The following is a 14,529-nucleotide window of genomic DNA, read 5'->3' on the forward strand; positions in this document are numbered from 1 at the left end:
GCGGCCCTGCCCACCCTCCCCAAGCCTCCCCCACCCCGTCCCCAGGAACGTCTTCTCACTCTATGCTGTGCCATCAACCCGTGTACCATTGCTGTCCTCAGGACCCCACACCTCCCTGGAGGAACCCAAGCCCAGCCACACCCCTCCACAGATGTTGCGGTTCACCCAATCCCACCTGGAAGCCTGATCCCTGGGGATCAGGATCTCTGGGCTTTTCCCAGAAGGGTTCCAGAGGCATGGTCCTGGTCTCTGGATGAATGCTGACCTCTGCTTGGCCTGACTTTGGATGCTCTCTGTGACCTCTGGCTGACCTCTGGAAGCCCTCTGTCCTATTGGTCTCCGATCTTCGAAGTATCTCCCCTCCTTGTCTCTTGATTGACCCCGAGAGCCCTCTGATGAACCCACTGACCCCTATGACCTTTGTGATCCCCAAGTTGACCTCTTTGTTTTCTGGGTGATCTCTGGCCTTCGTATGCCCTCTTGATTCACATGTGACCTCTATGTCCCTTAGACATCTCTTAACTCTACTTGACATTTTTGACATTTACATATCTGACCCATGAATGACCTCTTTGGTTCTTTGATGAGTTTTGACCCATATGTGACCTCTCTGATCTTTGAATGTCCTCACTGACCTCTGAGCCCCAATGCCTTTGGCATCAAGTTCTCTGGGCTCCCACAGGGGAGGTGGCCCAGGAATCCCCTCTGGCCCCCTGTGGGCCTCACCGTCTGGTCAGTGAGGGGTGGCAGGACGATGGTTTTCTCCATGGTGTTCATGACCAGCTTCCATAACTCCTTTAGCACCCTCTTCAGCACCGTCTTCTCACAGATTTTGGCAAAGAGAGTCAGGCTGGAGGCGAGGAGTAGGTCTGAGAAATGGCCCAGCTGGCCCTAACCTGCAAAGCCCCTTTCTCTCAACAAACAGGCAGGCGGGAAAATGCTCCATGGACACACAAGAGTGCACAGAGCCCGTATAGGGACCCCTAAATGGGGTCCGATGAGACCCATTGATCAGAATGGTCTGATGGGGCTATGATGTGTGACACATGAAAAGTAAATGATAGCTGGACAGGTCAGCAGGGGCCAGGCTGGAAGGGGACTCAACACCTGGGAGGAAGGCCTGGGCCTTAGCATGAGGGCAGTGGGGAGCCATGGAGTGTTCAAAAAAGACACAGCCAGATTTTCTTGTTCAAAAGAACAGAGTGGAGGGTAAACTGGAATAGGAAGCCTGGCGACTAGGGACTGTGAGGGGACTGGGGCCATGCTCAGATGGAGAAGGGAATGGTGGGAAGAGGGCAAACTTGAGAGAGAAAACAACAAAAAATTCATGACTGGATGCTGGATGTATGGGGGTTGAAGGAGACAGAGTAATCTACCATGATCCATCTAGCAACTGACCCACCCATTCACCAAACAATCCCTCCCCCAACTTTCTTTAATGACCCCTCCATCTTTTTCCTTCCCCTCTCCTCCCTGCTTTCTCCCTCCCATCCATCCTTCTACCCATCCATCCATCCTCCCTCCCTCACTCCCTTCTTTCCTCCCACCCATGTATCCATCCTCTCATCTACACTTCCATCCATTTATCCTTATTTCAATTGATTTGTCCATCCATCCATCCATCCATCCATCCATCCATCCATCCATCCATCCAGTTATTCATCCATTCAAATACTTACCTAACTTCATCTACCCATCCATTTGTCCATTCATCCCTCCTTTTATCAATCTATCCTCCATCTAGCCTTTTAAGCATTTATTTTTTTTAATCTACCAATCAATCTGCCCACCCATTTCTCATGTCATCTATCCATCCAACCACCATCCATTAACCCATACAAAAGAACTCACCAGTCCTTCCAATCATTTACCCACCCATATTTCCATCCCTTCATACCTCCACCCACCCACCCACCCATCCAAACCATCCAACCACCACCCAGCAAACATGCCCTGAGTGTCCTCTCCAGGCCAGCCCTGAGTCTCTAAAGCCCCATCCTAACCTCTTCTTGGCTGTCCTAGTCCACCCAGCCTGGCTTACTTGCTGTCCAGCAGGTCCATGATGGGTTGCAGCACATTGTCAGCATCCTGGGCCACGCTGCTGCAGGCACTGGCTGGCACATTACCCGTGCCCTTCACCTGGCTAAGGATGTCGCCCATCTGCTTGACGCACTCCTCAATGTGTGGCTGGAAGCTGGGAGCGCAGAGTAGGGGAGTTCAGACCAGACTCCCGGGGCCTCCCAGAAAAAGGGCCAGATGAGGCCTCAAAAGCTGACCATGGACCTTGATGTTTTATCCTGAGCATCAAGGAGCCATGGCATATAACCAAGTAGGGGAGGGGGTGGTGTACAATAGCAGAATTGGGCACTGGGCTGAGATATTCACCCGTGCTGTTTATTTCACTGCACAGTCCTACCCAGGTACTATTATTATCATCATCCCCACTTTACAGATGAGTAAACTAAGGTTCAGAGAAGTTAAACAACTCACCCAAGGCTACATAGCTAGTAAGTGGTGAAGCCAGGATTGAACTCAGCTCTAACTCCGAGCCTGAAGTCTTCACCACTACATTTGCTGAGTCTCTGGATGCTCCAGGCTCAGAGGTCTGGGAGCTGCCCCCTCCTGTCTGCTCCCAGCCCTGGAGGTGTCCCCACCTGGTAGCAAACACCCGGCTGAGCTCGTCCAAGACATTGTTGAGTTTGACCTGGAGCTCCTTCAAGATGTCACTGGCCTCGGCATCCAGCTAGAAGGGAAAAGGGACATCTGGTTAGGTTTACAGAGCATCCACATAAATGGGACACTTTCCTATCCAACACAGGGAAGCGATCCCAAGGGGCTGGGAGGAAACAGGCACAGATGGTGGAGGTGCTTGCTTGGGTCAGAGGGAGTGGCTGAGCTGGAATTCATCAAGGGCCTGCAGGGATGCAGGGGAAGTAGTGACCCTGCCTGGGGCTCGCCTCACCTCCTTTCCTCCCATGGCTTCAAACATCTTCTCTAGCTGCACTCGGAGCTGCTGTGTGTTGTTCATGAGGATGCAGGGCTGGGGATGCAAACAGAGCAGGGAGTCAGGGCTCAGGACCCCTCCCCAGAGCCTCCCCCATCCACTGCCAGGGACCCCAGGAAGGTTTCAGGGTCTGGGTCCAGAGGAAGATCCCATAGGGTCATCTGAGAATGGAAGACAGCATTTGGGACCAGATTCCTGGGAATGTTGGGGGGTGGGTTCTGGAGATTAGCAGGGGGAAACAGGACTCAAGTAACTTCTCCAGGGTGGGTTGGGCTTCTGGGAGTAGTAGGGAGGGGGGAGTTCCTGTCAAACACCCATATTCTACATAGACTCTAGGCTTTTCACACTTACATCCATACACCCTGAAGGCTTCAGTTGCAACAATCAGACAATGGCACACTGAAGGCATGTACCCTCACCTCCAGGTCCCCCCAGACCCATGAAGTCGGGTACATGGACACACACAGTTGGACACACACAGACACAAGTATCAGAGCCCAGGGAAGGATGGAGCCTTGGGGGTGCAGAATGGGGCTGGGAGGGAAGAGGACAGGGTCCCCCACAGGTCACCACTTTCTCCTTCTCCTTGGAGCAGTAGGAGGCGAAATCCTTGGAGATGATGTCCGCATACTGGAGGAGCACATTACTGATGGTCTGGGGAGGACACAGACAGGGGGTGAGAACAGGGGCTGGGGCTGGGCAGGTCCATCAAGAGCCACTAGTGAGATCAGGGATGAATGCAAATCCCTATGAGCACTCAAGATGGACCACTTGAATGGGTGAATTCTCCACCCAGGATGACCCTCACAACCAAGGAGACACCACCAGGTAAAGATGATTATTTTACGTAGACCCAGCTCTTTCACATAACAACCAACAATCATATTAACCCAGCTCCAAGCACAAGCATGACTGGATCCCAGATGGAATCCCAATTCCTACTTGCAGTCCTCAACTTCAACCCAGCCTAAAGCCAATTAGCTGGAACCCTCAAACCCAGCAGGATGGTCCCAACCTCCAAACTCACCACAATGCCCACCCAAATTCTACATAAATCCCAACACTCACTCCAACCTCAATGTCAAATTGATTCTCAACACTAATGGTAACCCTAAACCCAACCCCAACCTCAACCCCACCCTCAACCTTGATTCCAGGTCCAAATTCATCTCCAACTTTAACCAGAACACTGACCTCAACCCCAACCTCAAACCAAATGCTGTCCCCAACCACAACTCCAACACTGATCTCAACCACAACCCCAATCTCACTGATATCATCAACCCCAACTTTGACCTCAATCCCACACTTAACCCCAAATCTGACCTTGACCCCAATCCCAAGTTCAATTGCAACCCCAATCTTGACCCTATCCCAATCCCTCACCTGGACTCCATCCCTAACCCCACCTGCACTCCCGCACCTTGGCAAAGCGCCTCATATAGTGCCCCACGATCTGGGGGTCAGGACACTCAAGTTTCTTGATGATCTCAAAGCTCTGGTTGAGCTGGGAGAAGACGTCCACCACGGAGCAGGAGAATAGGGCATGCTCTGAGGTCTGCTGGAACTGCAGTGGGAGGGAGGCCAGGAAGGAAGAGAGGGGTCAGAGCCAGAGAGTCCCCAGCATCCAATCCTCCTGCTGTCCATGGGGAGATCCAGAGACCAAGTGCCCTGGGGTTAGGCGAATAGTGTGCAAGTGTGACTTAGAGGTGGACACAGAGGCTATGGGGAAGGTGGGGCTTCCAGCTTGATGAACTGTCATTCATTTGTTGAATGAACAAAACACTTTCAACACTATGAACAAGATGAAGATGGTGGCCACCTTTCAGAGATTGGCTTCATCTCAAGGGCAATTTTTGACCCCATACTGGATCCCAATGGACCCCAGAGGGAGTGAGACCACTGTGGGCAGTCTAGGGGCTTGATCATGGGCTAGTTTCCTCACCCCATCCTTCTTGTCTCGTTCCAGGGCCCCGTGCAGGAAATCCCGCGACACCTCCTCATTCTCGTCCAACCACTGGATGACAAAAGGCTCAAACCACCTGGAATGGAGAGCAGGGGTGGGGTCTTGCCACCTCTTGTCCCCTGACCCACTGCTTTGCCTAGTTCTGAATGGTACTTGGGCAGGTCTTTCTCTCCCTTGAACTCACCCTGTGGCCTTGGGTGGGTACCCTCCCTGCTTCCCTACCCAACCAGGCCTCAGTTACTTCAGCCAAGAAATGGACCTCGTGATACCATCAGGAAAAGGCTCATACTCGCAGGACTCATGGTTCAGGTAAACTACCCATGGGCAAGTGGATTTCCTCTCTGGGATCCCATTACCTGTACAACAGAGGAGTATCTATCCCACAGTGCTGCTGTGAGCAGCGAATGACACAACACATAGCAGGTCCTCGGTAAACGGTGACCACCACCCTGCTCTCCAACACAGCCCATGAGTCAGACATCCAGAGTTCAAATCCTGATTCCATCACTCATTGGATGTCACCTTGGGCAAGTCCTTTAGCATTAAACTCTCCATTTTCTCATCCACAAAATGGGAATTATAATGCTCCCATCTTACAGAATTGTCAAAGGAATTAAATGAGAAAAGGCACTGCTCAGTGCAGTTCCTGATACTTATACATATTAATTGTCTGGGCTATAGGAGTCCACAGTCCAATGGCTGAAAATAGAGAATACTAGGTTTGTACCCCACTGTGCCCTTGATGCCCAGGGAACCCTGAGTAGGTCAGCCCTCGTCTCTGGGCCTCAGTCTAGCTGTCAGCACTACAGTTCTGGCTTGGGGCAAGGGACTTACGCAGGGTACTCAGGCACGCGGTCCTTGAAGGCAGGAAGCTCTGCCACGTACTCATTGTACAGCCACTTGACCTTGAAGTGTAGGTTCATGTAGTCAGCGCTCTTGCACAGGCGATGTTTATCATGCTCTGGTAGGGAAAGAATGGAAGGTCTCCACACTCTGTCTTGGCAGCACCAGCTCTGGCCATCACAGGTGCCCAACCTCAAGCTTGAGGGTCCAGGATGCTCACAGCCTTGGAGGGGATACTACTGAGGTAGAGTGCCTGCTATAGCCAGGCTAGCAGACATGGGGATAGGGGTACTCACCCTCCATGGCATACTTCATGTCCTGGGCAAACAGGTTCCACATCACTTCAGCACTGATTTTACCCACATTCAGCTCCTGGGGAAACCTGGTGAAAGTCATGGAAGTATGAAGCTTTGGCAGATGGAAGCAGGATGGCAAAGGCTGCTTTGGCCTTCCCAGCCCAGAGGATAGTGAAGGACAGACAAGGGTTCTGGATTCAAGCTCCCCCAAAGCCACTAACTTGCTGAGTGACTCTGAACGAAGCCCTGCTTCTCCCTGAGCCTCCACCCATCTATCTCTCCATCCCTTCATCCATTCATTCATCCAGTCATCCACCTTTCTACCCATCCATTCACTCACCCATCTGTCCATCCATCCATCCATCCATCCATCCATTTCTCCATCCAACCAGCTATCCATCCATTCCTTTAGCTACTCATTCATCCTTATACCAATCTATCCATCCATCCACCTATTCATTCAACCATCTACCCATCCGTTCATCTCCCCATTCAATCATATTTCCATTCATCTGCCCATACATCCACCCACCCTTCAGTCCATCCATCCCAAATCCCTGATCTTAACAGAATATCTAACTAACCAAGAGATATTGGCACACCAGAGTTAGGAGCCCCTTTAGCACTCAGGGAAAAATAAGACACAACAGTTCATTCAGCTAACACAGATGAAAAGTCTACAGCCGTATAAATCTACAAATCAAAACCGTGTACATACTCACGTGTGATTACACAATATACAATATTGTATATTGAAGTGCATTCCACAATTGTATGCATATATACAATTCACAATTAAACCCATAGGTCACAACTATACACAGAATTACACCCACACACAAGATATAATGCTATTTAAGTGTAAAACATTTAGTAGAGTATCTAACACATAGTAACTTGAGCAACACTGTCAATTGTTATTTATGAACCTACACACATATACAAAATTATATACATATGTACACATTGTTATTCACACAAATCAACACATACAAAATACATGTCTGATTACATCAGTGATTGTATACATACACACAATTTTATGTTTATAAATTATGCCATTTTTCATTCAGGCACAACCACACCTAGAGTTGCCTCCACATACACATCATTTTATGTGTAGTTAGACATGATCACCTTTACACATAAGACACAAAATTGTGCACACATACACACACACATGATGACCTCCAGATAATTTAAGGCACAGATACACAACTCACTGGTTGAGGCAGGGAGTGTAGGAATTCTTGTCTTCCTCAATGATGGACACTATGAGAGTAATCAGCTTGGACCAGAAGTCAAGGTTCTTAATGCTGGGTCCCTGTTCCTCTGGGGGAACTTCTCCCTTCTTGGCCTGGAGTGGGGAAGTGGAGACATTGGCCAAAGGGGTCCATGGGTGGGTGCCTCAGTTAGTTCATTATTGAGGGGCAGGAGGTTAGTGAGGGAGCAGTGCCATTAACAAATGGATGGTTCAGGTAGGAGGGCTGTATGAAAAGGAACCGAATTCATGTAAAGTGGCCCAAACAGAACTCATGTCCATTCAGCTCAACAAAGCTTAATTAGACTCAACTCATAAAAGTGAACAGAACTGAATTTAGTTGGAAAAAAACTGCAGCCCACTAAGCCAAATAGAACTGAAGTGAATGTCAATCAGGCCCATTTAGCTTAACAGATGGAGATTCTCAGAATTAATTTAATGAAACTGAACCTGGGCCAATTATATTGAATGTAGTGGAATTAAACTTAACTGGATTGAATTAAACTCAAATGAATTCAATTGGATTGCACCTAATCAACTCATCCAAGATCAACATTACCCTAAGTAAAAATAATGGAAATAAATCGACTTGAACTCAACCCAACCTAACTTAATCTAATTCAACTCAACCGAGTCAATCCAATCCAACCCTACCTACTCAGCTGAACCTAACATACTCAGGCCAGTTCAATCCTACTTTAGTCAATCAGTGAAAATGAATGTAGCTAAGTTCACTGAAATGAGCCCAACTCAACCCAACTCATTTGAACTCAACTATGCCTAACTCAACAACCCAGCTCATCCTCCCTCAAGCCAACTCAACCCAGTCAAGCATAATTTCAACTCAAGTCAACTGACTAGAAATAAATGGATTTTTATTAAATTAACCCCAGCTTAATCTAAGTCAGTTCTGCTCACTAATTAGCCAAGAGCAATTGTAAGTCACCTGAATAGGAATAAATGGAAAAAAAAAAACTTTATAGTTGAACTAAACCCAACCCAATTTAATCCACTGCACCTCAACCCAATTCAATTCAAAGTGACTTGATTTCAAAGCAAGTTGACTTCAACTTGAAGTCAACTGAATGTAAATGAATAGAATGAAATAAAATATCACTAAATTGAGCTTATGTGTTATCTCCTATCAGAAGCCCAAGGTGAGGTAGGGACCACCTTAGCTCCCACAGTCTCCTGCAATTCCTCCATCCCAGGGCTAATCATCCTAGGTTGTGAATTTCAATGTATATATCTTTCCCTTCTAAAATGGTATGAGCTCCTTGAAACCTTACCGACAATCCTGGCATTATATGTGTAGATAAACAAACACATGTTGAAAGATCTCAAGTAAATTGAGTTGAAATGACCAAAACTGAACTCTACTCAAGAAATTAAATTCCACTCAACATTTATTGAGTGGTGATTCTATACTAGGTATGCTGCATGCCAAACTCAACTAAGTTTAACTAAAACTGAATTTATTGAGCATCTATTGTATATCAATAGATATACAAGTGCTAATATCAATAGATATAAGTGCTAAGCACTTAACCTACATTTTATCTAAAGATAGCATCTCGTTAAATTTTCTCCTCTATTCTGAGATATGGGTTTATGACTCCATTTTACAGAGCGAGGTACTGAGGCTCAGTTAAATCACTTGAGAAGAAGACCAGGGACTTGGGCTAGTGTCTGGTTGGTAACCCCTGTTCATTTCTGCTTTATCTGGGGTCCTCACCGGGTCTGTCTGGTACTCCCGACTATAGAGTTCATGACAGTTGTTGAAGATGTACTCATAGGTAGAGTTGAGGCAGGCTTTCACACAGTCTTTCACCACCTGACTGGCTCGGGGTGGGCTCTGGAGTTCTTGCACCTAGAGGGAGGGAGGCAGGCACAAGTTGGCATAGCTGGGACAGGAGGTACCCAAGAAGTGGCTACATGTGGTTATGAGTTTAAGGAAATGTAGCAGTATGAAAGCAGAGGGTCATTGAGAAAAGGCACTACTCTCCAGGAGAAATGTTACTTGGTTAGGAGCTAAGAGTGCTAGAAAATGCCCGTTGGAGAGCTAATGGGACTGGGTCCCCTTCTTACCTTCATCCGAAAGAAGGTGATGCTGGTGAGAAGGTCCACAGTGGATTTAAGGTCCTGGAGTCTCTCTGGGCTGCTGGCTGGGAAGTTATTCTGTTGGAAGGGAGAAGAGAGGCGGGATTATGGAAGAGGGCTGGGTGGGAGAAGACTGTTTTAGGGGAAATACAAGTTTCAGGAAGTGTGTGAGGATCCACGAGAACACCTTGAAGCAACTGGGGGGCTCTGGTTGGATGCACCAAGCATACTGGGCAGGTGCTGCCCTGCATGTGCACACATGTCAAAGGAACACATTCCACTTCCACATGTTAAGATGGGTCCTCCCATGTGCACCTGCTGGGACCTCTCCCCTATGGGCACACACACGTGTAGGAGCAAGCAAGTCATTATGCATGTACTTCTCACCCGATACATGGAGAGGTCGATCCGCAGGGAGTTGTGCAGCTGGTCCAGGAGCTTGACAAAGCGCTCTTTCTGAGGAGGGAGAGAAGGAGGATGGATGGAAGCAGGCACATGGGAGGCAAGTGTAGCAGCTAAAGGTGGCTGCCATTTTGGCTGAGTGCTTACTATACACTAAGTGCACCCCATCCACCATTGAACTGAACCCTCGTAATATCCGTTTCCATTCTACAGAGGGGTAAACTGAGGCTTAGAGAGGGCAAGGGACTGGTGCCAAGTCACACACTAAGTCAGGTCCAGATTGGAGACCAGGGAGTCACATAGGGTCTGGGCTCTCCCTCCTCCCCCAGCCCCAGTCCCTGGGACTGACCCCAAAGTTGGAGGCAGCAAAGCGGTCAGAGGCGGACACGTTGGTGGAGGCGGTGGTGTGCGCATAGTAGGCATTGATGTTGGCGAGCAGGGTGCTCATGACGGCAGGCACCCCAGGACACATGTACTTGGAGGAGAGGCAGGCAAAGTGGCTGGTGGGAGAGAGGGGGAGAAACTGGGCCTGGCGTCCAGCCAGGACAGGCATTGTGCCCCCCAGAATGCCTCCAAGACAGCATTTGTCAGTGGCTCCCTCAAACCATTCCCTCTGGCTGATTGTGTCTTCCAAGTTTCTCTCTGTCTCCTCTCTGGGTTGCCCTGTCTCTGCCTCTAACTCTTGACTCTCACCCTGTCACTTCAGCTCCCAGAAACAGCACTTTCCTAACCTCCAAGGGATTACAGAATGCTCACCACACCCACATCCTCTTTGGCTCCTTCTCCCAAGAACCCTTCCACCACCAGATCTGCCAGTGTCCACTTGGTGGCCCCCTCACTCCAGTTTCCTGCACCTTGCCCTCACGCCCACCCCAGCCTGCAGCCTCACGTCATGGCTTGGTAGATGGACTCCACGCCATAGCGCATGGCAAATTCATCCACAATTTCCTGGGCTGTCTCATCATAGTAAACCTTCCAGGCGTCATCACCCTTGGCATCTGGGATCTTCACAACCCCATTGTTCTGCACGTCTGTCACGAAGTGGAACAGGTTCTGCCACCAAGAGGGAGAAGGCATCATGAAGAGTGCATTGAGGCACAAGGGGTCAGAGATCCCAGGTCTGGGGCAGCTTACATCATCTGTTTATTTATTCATTAATTTATTCATCCACTCTTTCATCCATCCACCACCCACCAATTCATTCAACTACCAAAAATTTCACCCATCGACTCATCCATCCTTGTAACACTTCACCCACCTACCCACCCATCCATTTATCTATCCATCTACTCATTCACCCATTGATCCAGCTACCCCAAATCCACCCATCCACTCCTCTATCCTTTTATACATCCATCCATTTATCCATCCACCCACCCATCTATCTAAACTTCCATCTGTCTGCCTTCCCATTCATTCACTCACCCACCCAACCACCCACACATTCATCTACCCAAAATTTCATCCATGCACTAATCCTCCCTTCTAATAATCCAACCACACACCCATCCATTCCCTATAACTACCCACAGCTTAATCTGTCCATCCAGCAATTCATTCATCCATCCAAACATCCGTCACCTGTTTATCTACCCATCAATTTATCCATCCATTCATCCATCGTCCATCTTTCCAACCATCCACCTATCCAAATGCCCCCAAATTTACTCATCCACTCATCTATACTTCCAATAGTTCAACCACACATCTGTCCGTCCACTCATCCTTTTATCCACTCATCGTCTATTTGTCCATTCAATCATTTATTCATTCAACAAACTGAGTTCTCTCCAGGATCCCCTGTTCAGGCCTGGGACAGATGGAAGACCTGGAGCTGGGTAGTGAGACTCTGCCTGGAGGTCAGGGAGGGCTTCCCAAAGGAGGGGGCCCTGAAGCTGGATGGATAGGGAAGAGTTTTCCGGGCAGAAGGAATGGCCTGGGGGACAGTCTTACAGACCCAAGGAGTGTGGATGGTGTGGCTGGAAAGAGGAAGGTGGAGCTGGGGCAGGCAGGAATGGCAAGTGGAGGCAATGTGGGTGATCATAGTGAGCTTTGAAGGCAAGGAGGAGCAGTGGGCCTCACCTCATGCAGACAGGTGTACTGGACATGGTAGGGGGCCACCTTTTCTTCACCTTTGATCTCCACACTGATGTGTAGCCGGATGGCACCTGACACAGCGGATTTGTCAGTCCGCTTATCTGCAAAACCGAAATGGATGGCTGCATCAGACCTGTCCATTACAGGCCTGGGATATTTTAATGTATGCATGACGGTAGCCCTCCTGGACTCCCTGAGATTAAGACCTGGGTATCCTCTCAGATTGTCTCTCTAAGTCTGTGCCGCTCCCATTAGCCTAGAATTCATGAGGCCCTGTCTCTTCCTTCAACTAGGACTCCAGACCTTGCTTCATTGCTCAGGTTAAATTCCTGAGTCTGAATCTTCCTCTTTAACCAGGAGGCCTAGGCCCTGCTTCTCCTCCAGACTGGGGTCCCAGGCCCTGCTTCCCCCATCAGACCAAGACCTCCAGAGTCCACTCATCTTAGACAGGGTTCCTGGGTCTGTGCCTCTCTCTTCAGACTAGGACCCCCGGGTCTTGCTTCCTGCCCCATCACTTTGGGCCTCACAGACCCTGCCCCCTCCTATCAGATTGGGTCCCACAACACTGACTTCCCCAACAGATTGGGCCTCACAGCTCCCACCTATCCCATCAGATTGGGCCTCACAGCCCCGCCTCCCCTATCAGATTGGGCTCCTAGACTAATTCCTCCTGACACTGGCTCCCCAATTTGGCTCCCTGGGGCGCCCTCCCTGTCCCTTGCAGAACACCAGCCATGCTCACCCAGGTTATACCACACGTCCATCTCGCCGCTGAGTGTCCGCACCTCGATGATCGTCTGTCCCAGAAAGTCATCAGATTCCCTCTTAAACCGCTGCTTCACCCGGGATTTGATGTCATCATCCTCATCCCAGACACGCACCTTGATTCGGTCTGAGGAGTTGTGACATTCACTGCAGGGTGGGGGGAGGCAGAAGCTGGGGTCAGGTGGCTGACACAGGCTGGTCTTGGAGTGCCCTTCAGCTGCCCCAGCAGAGAGCTCCCCCTGGGGGCCCAGGGGTTCAGCCAGGCACTTACAAGTGGAAGTTCTCCTCCCACACAGGGTTCAGGTTCCCATAGATGGTTTTTGTCCGTTTCTTGGTCTTCCCAACCTGAACAGTGACATAGGGGTCACTGGATCCCGTCTTGTCCTTTGCCTGCAAGCCCTGGGCACAGACCACTGTAAGACACACAGGACAAATACAGATATGGGCTCAAGGAGTGAGGTATGCTGAGAACAGTCACTGCCACGGGATGGACTCCACGTTGCTTGTTGGAGACACCTGTGACATAGCCTGAGGGCTTTGTTCTGACTGTAGGAGCCCATGGAGACAGCCACAAGACACGAAGGGCTTGCTAGAGAGTTAACACCCAGGGAGCCCTTAGGTGATGCAGAATGGGGAGATGCCCCAGGGCCACCCCTGGGTAGGACATTCTATACATTGTCCTGAAATCTCCAGCAGGACTGAGCTTACAGTTGCTCACGGAGTCACCTATTTCTTGGCGCCCCCTGCAGGGCTCCTTCCCTACCAGCTCCCAGACTCGTCTCCACCCGCCCTGGGGCTTCCGGGGGCCACCTCCTGGACACCCATTGCCCTGAAATCCTCATCTTGGGGTCTGCTTTCAGGGGAATATAAATAAGGTTAGGCATGGATAAACACCCTAAAGCTTCCATCCCTGGGTAGGACCACTCTGCTATGTGAGCTCAACGCTGTCCCCCAGCGGTACGTCCACAGCATTGACTGCTCATTCGCACCCTGTGTAGGGCTCCTTCCCTCCCAGGCTCAGTTCTCAACTCCCATGACTTCACCCCCCAAAGAAACAATGTGCCCCCAACTCCTCTTCTTGGGGTCTGATTCTGGGGTGGCACCAACCAGGATTCATCCAGATAGTGTCATGAGCTCACATTTGGAGGCATACACGCCCACGCTGGGAGCACAAACACTCACACACACGGACACGGAAAAAACATAGGCCACACTCAAGGACACGCAGCAAAAGGAAGAGCCATAGGAGGAAGCACAGGGGGCTGAGAAGAAGGGACCCTGTGGCCACGCCCACCCCCCCACGGCCTCACCAGTGATGCTGATCTTGGCCGACCACTTGGATGTGCCGTCCAGCACGCTCTGTTTGACCGCCTTCATCTGCTGCGTATGCGCGGTCTTGGTCACGGCGAAGATCTCCTGGATGAGCTCGAAGATCTCAGGTTTGTTGCGCTCCCGGATCTTCATGCGGTCCTTGAGCACCATGATGATGTTCTGCGTCCGGTCCTCCGCCCCATGCTTGGAGCTCTTCTCCGCAGCCCCTGCGGACGCGGACAGCAGTCACCGTCCAGAGCGCGCTCCCTCACCGGAGCGAGAACCCCAACTCCCATTCCAGAGCTTCCTCGGCTGTGGCCAAGGGTACTTTAAGTCGTGGGGGCTCCGATGACTCACCCCCCCCAAGCTAGAGCTGCTAGAGCTTTCTACCTGCTCTCTGAATCCTACCCCTTCACCCGTCAGTCCCCACCTGTCTACGTGTGTCCCCTCCCCCTCTGAATCCCCGCCTTCTGCCAAGACCCCC

The 14,529-nt window shown here is 50.2% G+C and overlaps 1 protein-coding gene across 5 annotated transcripts in view; it reads right to left on the reverse strand.

Annotated features, from left to right (window-relative positions):
- UNC13A (unc-13 homolog A) overlaps positions 1-14,529 on the reverse strand; it is a 59,677-nt gene that overhangs the window by 17,298 nt on the left and 27,850 nt on the right. For 4 of the 5 annotated variants that reach the window (XM_034658040.1, XM_034658041.1, XM_034658042.1 and 1 more), the window contains 19 exons: positions 14,045-14,272; positions 13,006-13,147; positions 12,712-12,881; positions 11,955-12,070; positions 10,762-10,925; positions 10,222-10,372; positions 9,858-9,926; positions 9,459-9,548; positions 9,106-9,240; positions 7,333-7,466; positions 6,110-6,195; positions 5,805-5,931; positions 4,950-5,046; positions 4,428-4,571; positions 3,575-3,658; positions 2,963-3,040; positions 2,655-2,743; positions 2,042-2,194; positions 727-850 (listed from right to left, as the gene is read on the reverse strand). In XM_034658040.1, the coding sequence (XP_034513931.1) occupies positions 727-850; positions 2,042-2,194; positions 2,655-2,743; positions 2,963-3,040; positions 3,575-3,658; positions 4,428-4,571; positions 4,950-5,046; positions 5,805-5,931; positions 6,110-6,195; positions 7,333-7,466; positions 9,106-9,240; positions 9,459-9,548; positions 9,858-9,926; positions 10,222-10,372; positions 10,762-10,925; positions 11,955-12,070; positions 12,712-12,881; positions 13,006-13,147; positions 14,045-14,272 (2,381 nt within the window). The remainder of the gene's footprint in view (positions 1-726; positions 851-2,041; positions 2,195-2,654; positions 2,744-2,962; positions 3,041-3,574; positions 3,659-4,427; positions 4,572-4,949; positions 5,047-5,804; positions 5,932-6,109; positions 6,196-7,332; positions 7,467-9,105; positions 9,241-9,458; positions 9,549-9,857; positions 9,927-10,221; positions 10,373-10,761; positions 10,926-11,954; positions 12,071-12,711; positions 12,882-13,005; positions 13,148-14,044; positions 14,273-14,529) is intronic. The other variant, XM_034658039.1, reaches the window with a different exon arrangement.

Source organism: Ailuropoda melanoleuca, chromosome 4 (assembly GCF_002007445.2).
Source record: "Ailuropoda melanoleuca isolate Jingjing chromosome 4, ASM200744v2, whole genome shotgun sequence".
In the NCBI taxonomy this organism is placed as follows: Eukaryota; Metazoa; Chordata; class Mammalia; order Carnivora; family Ursidae; genus Ailuropoda; species Ailuropoda melanoleuca.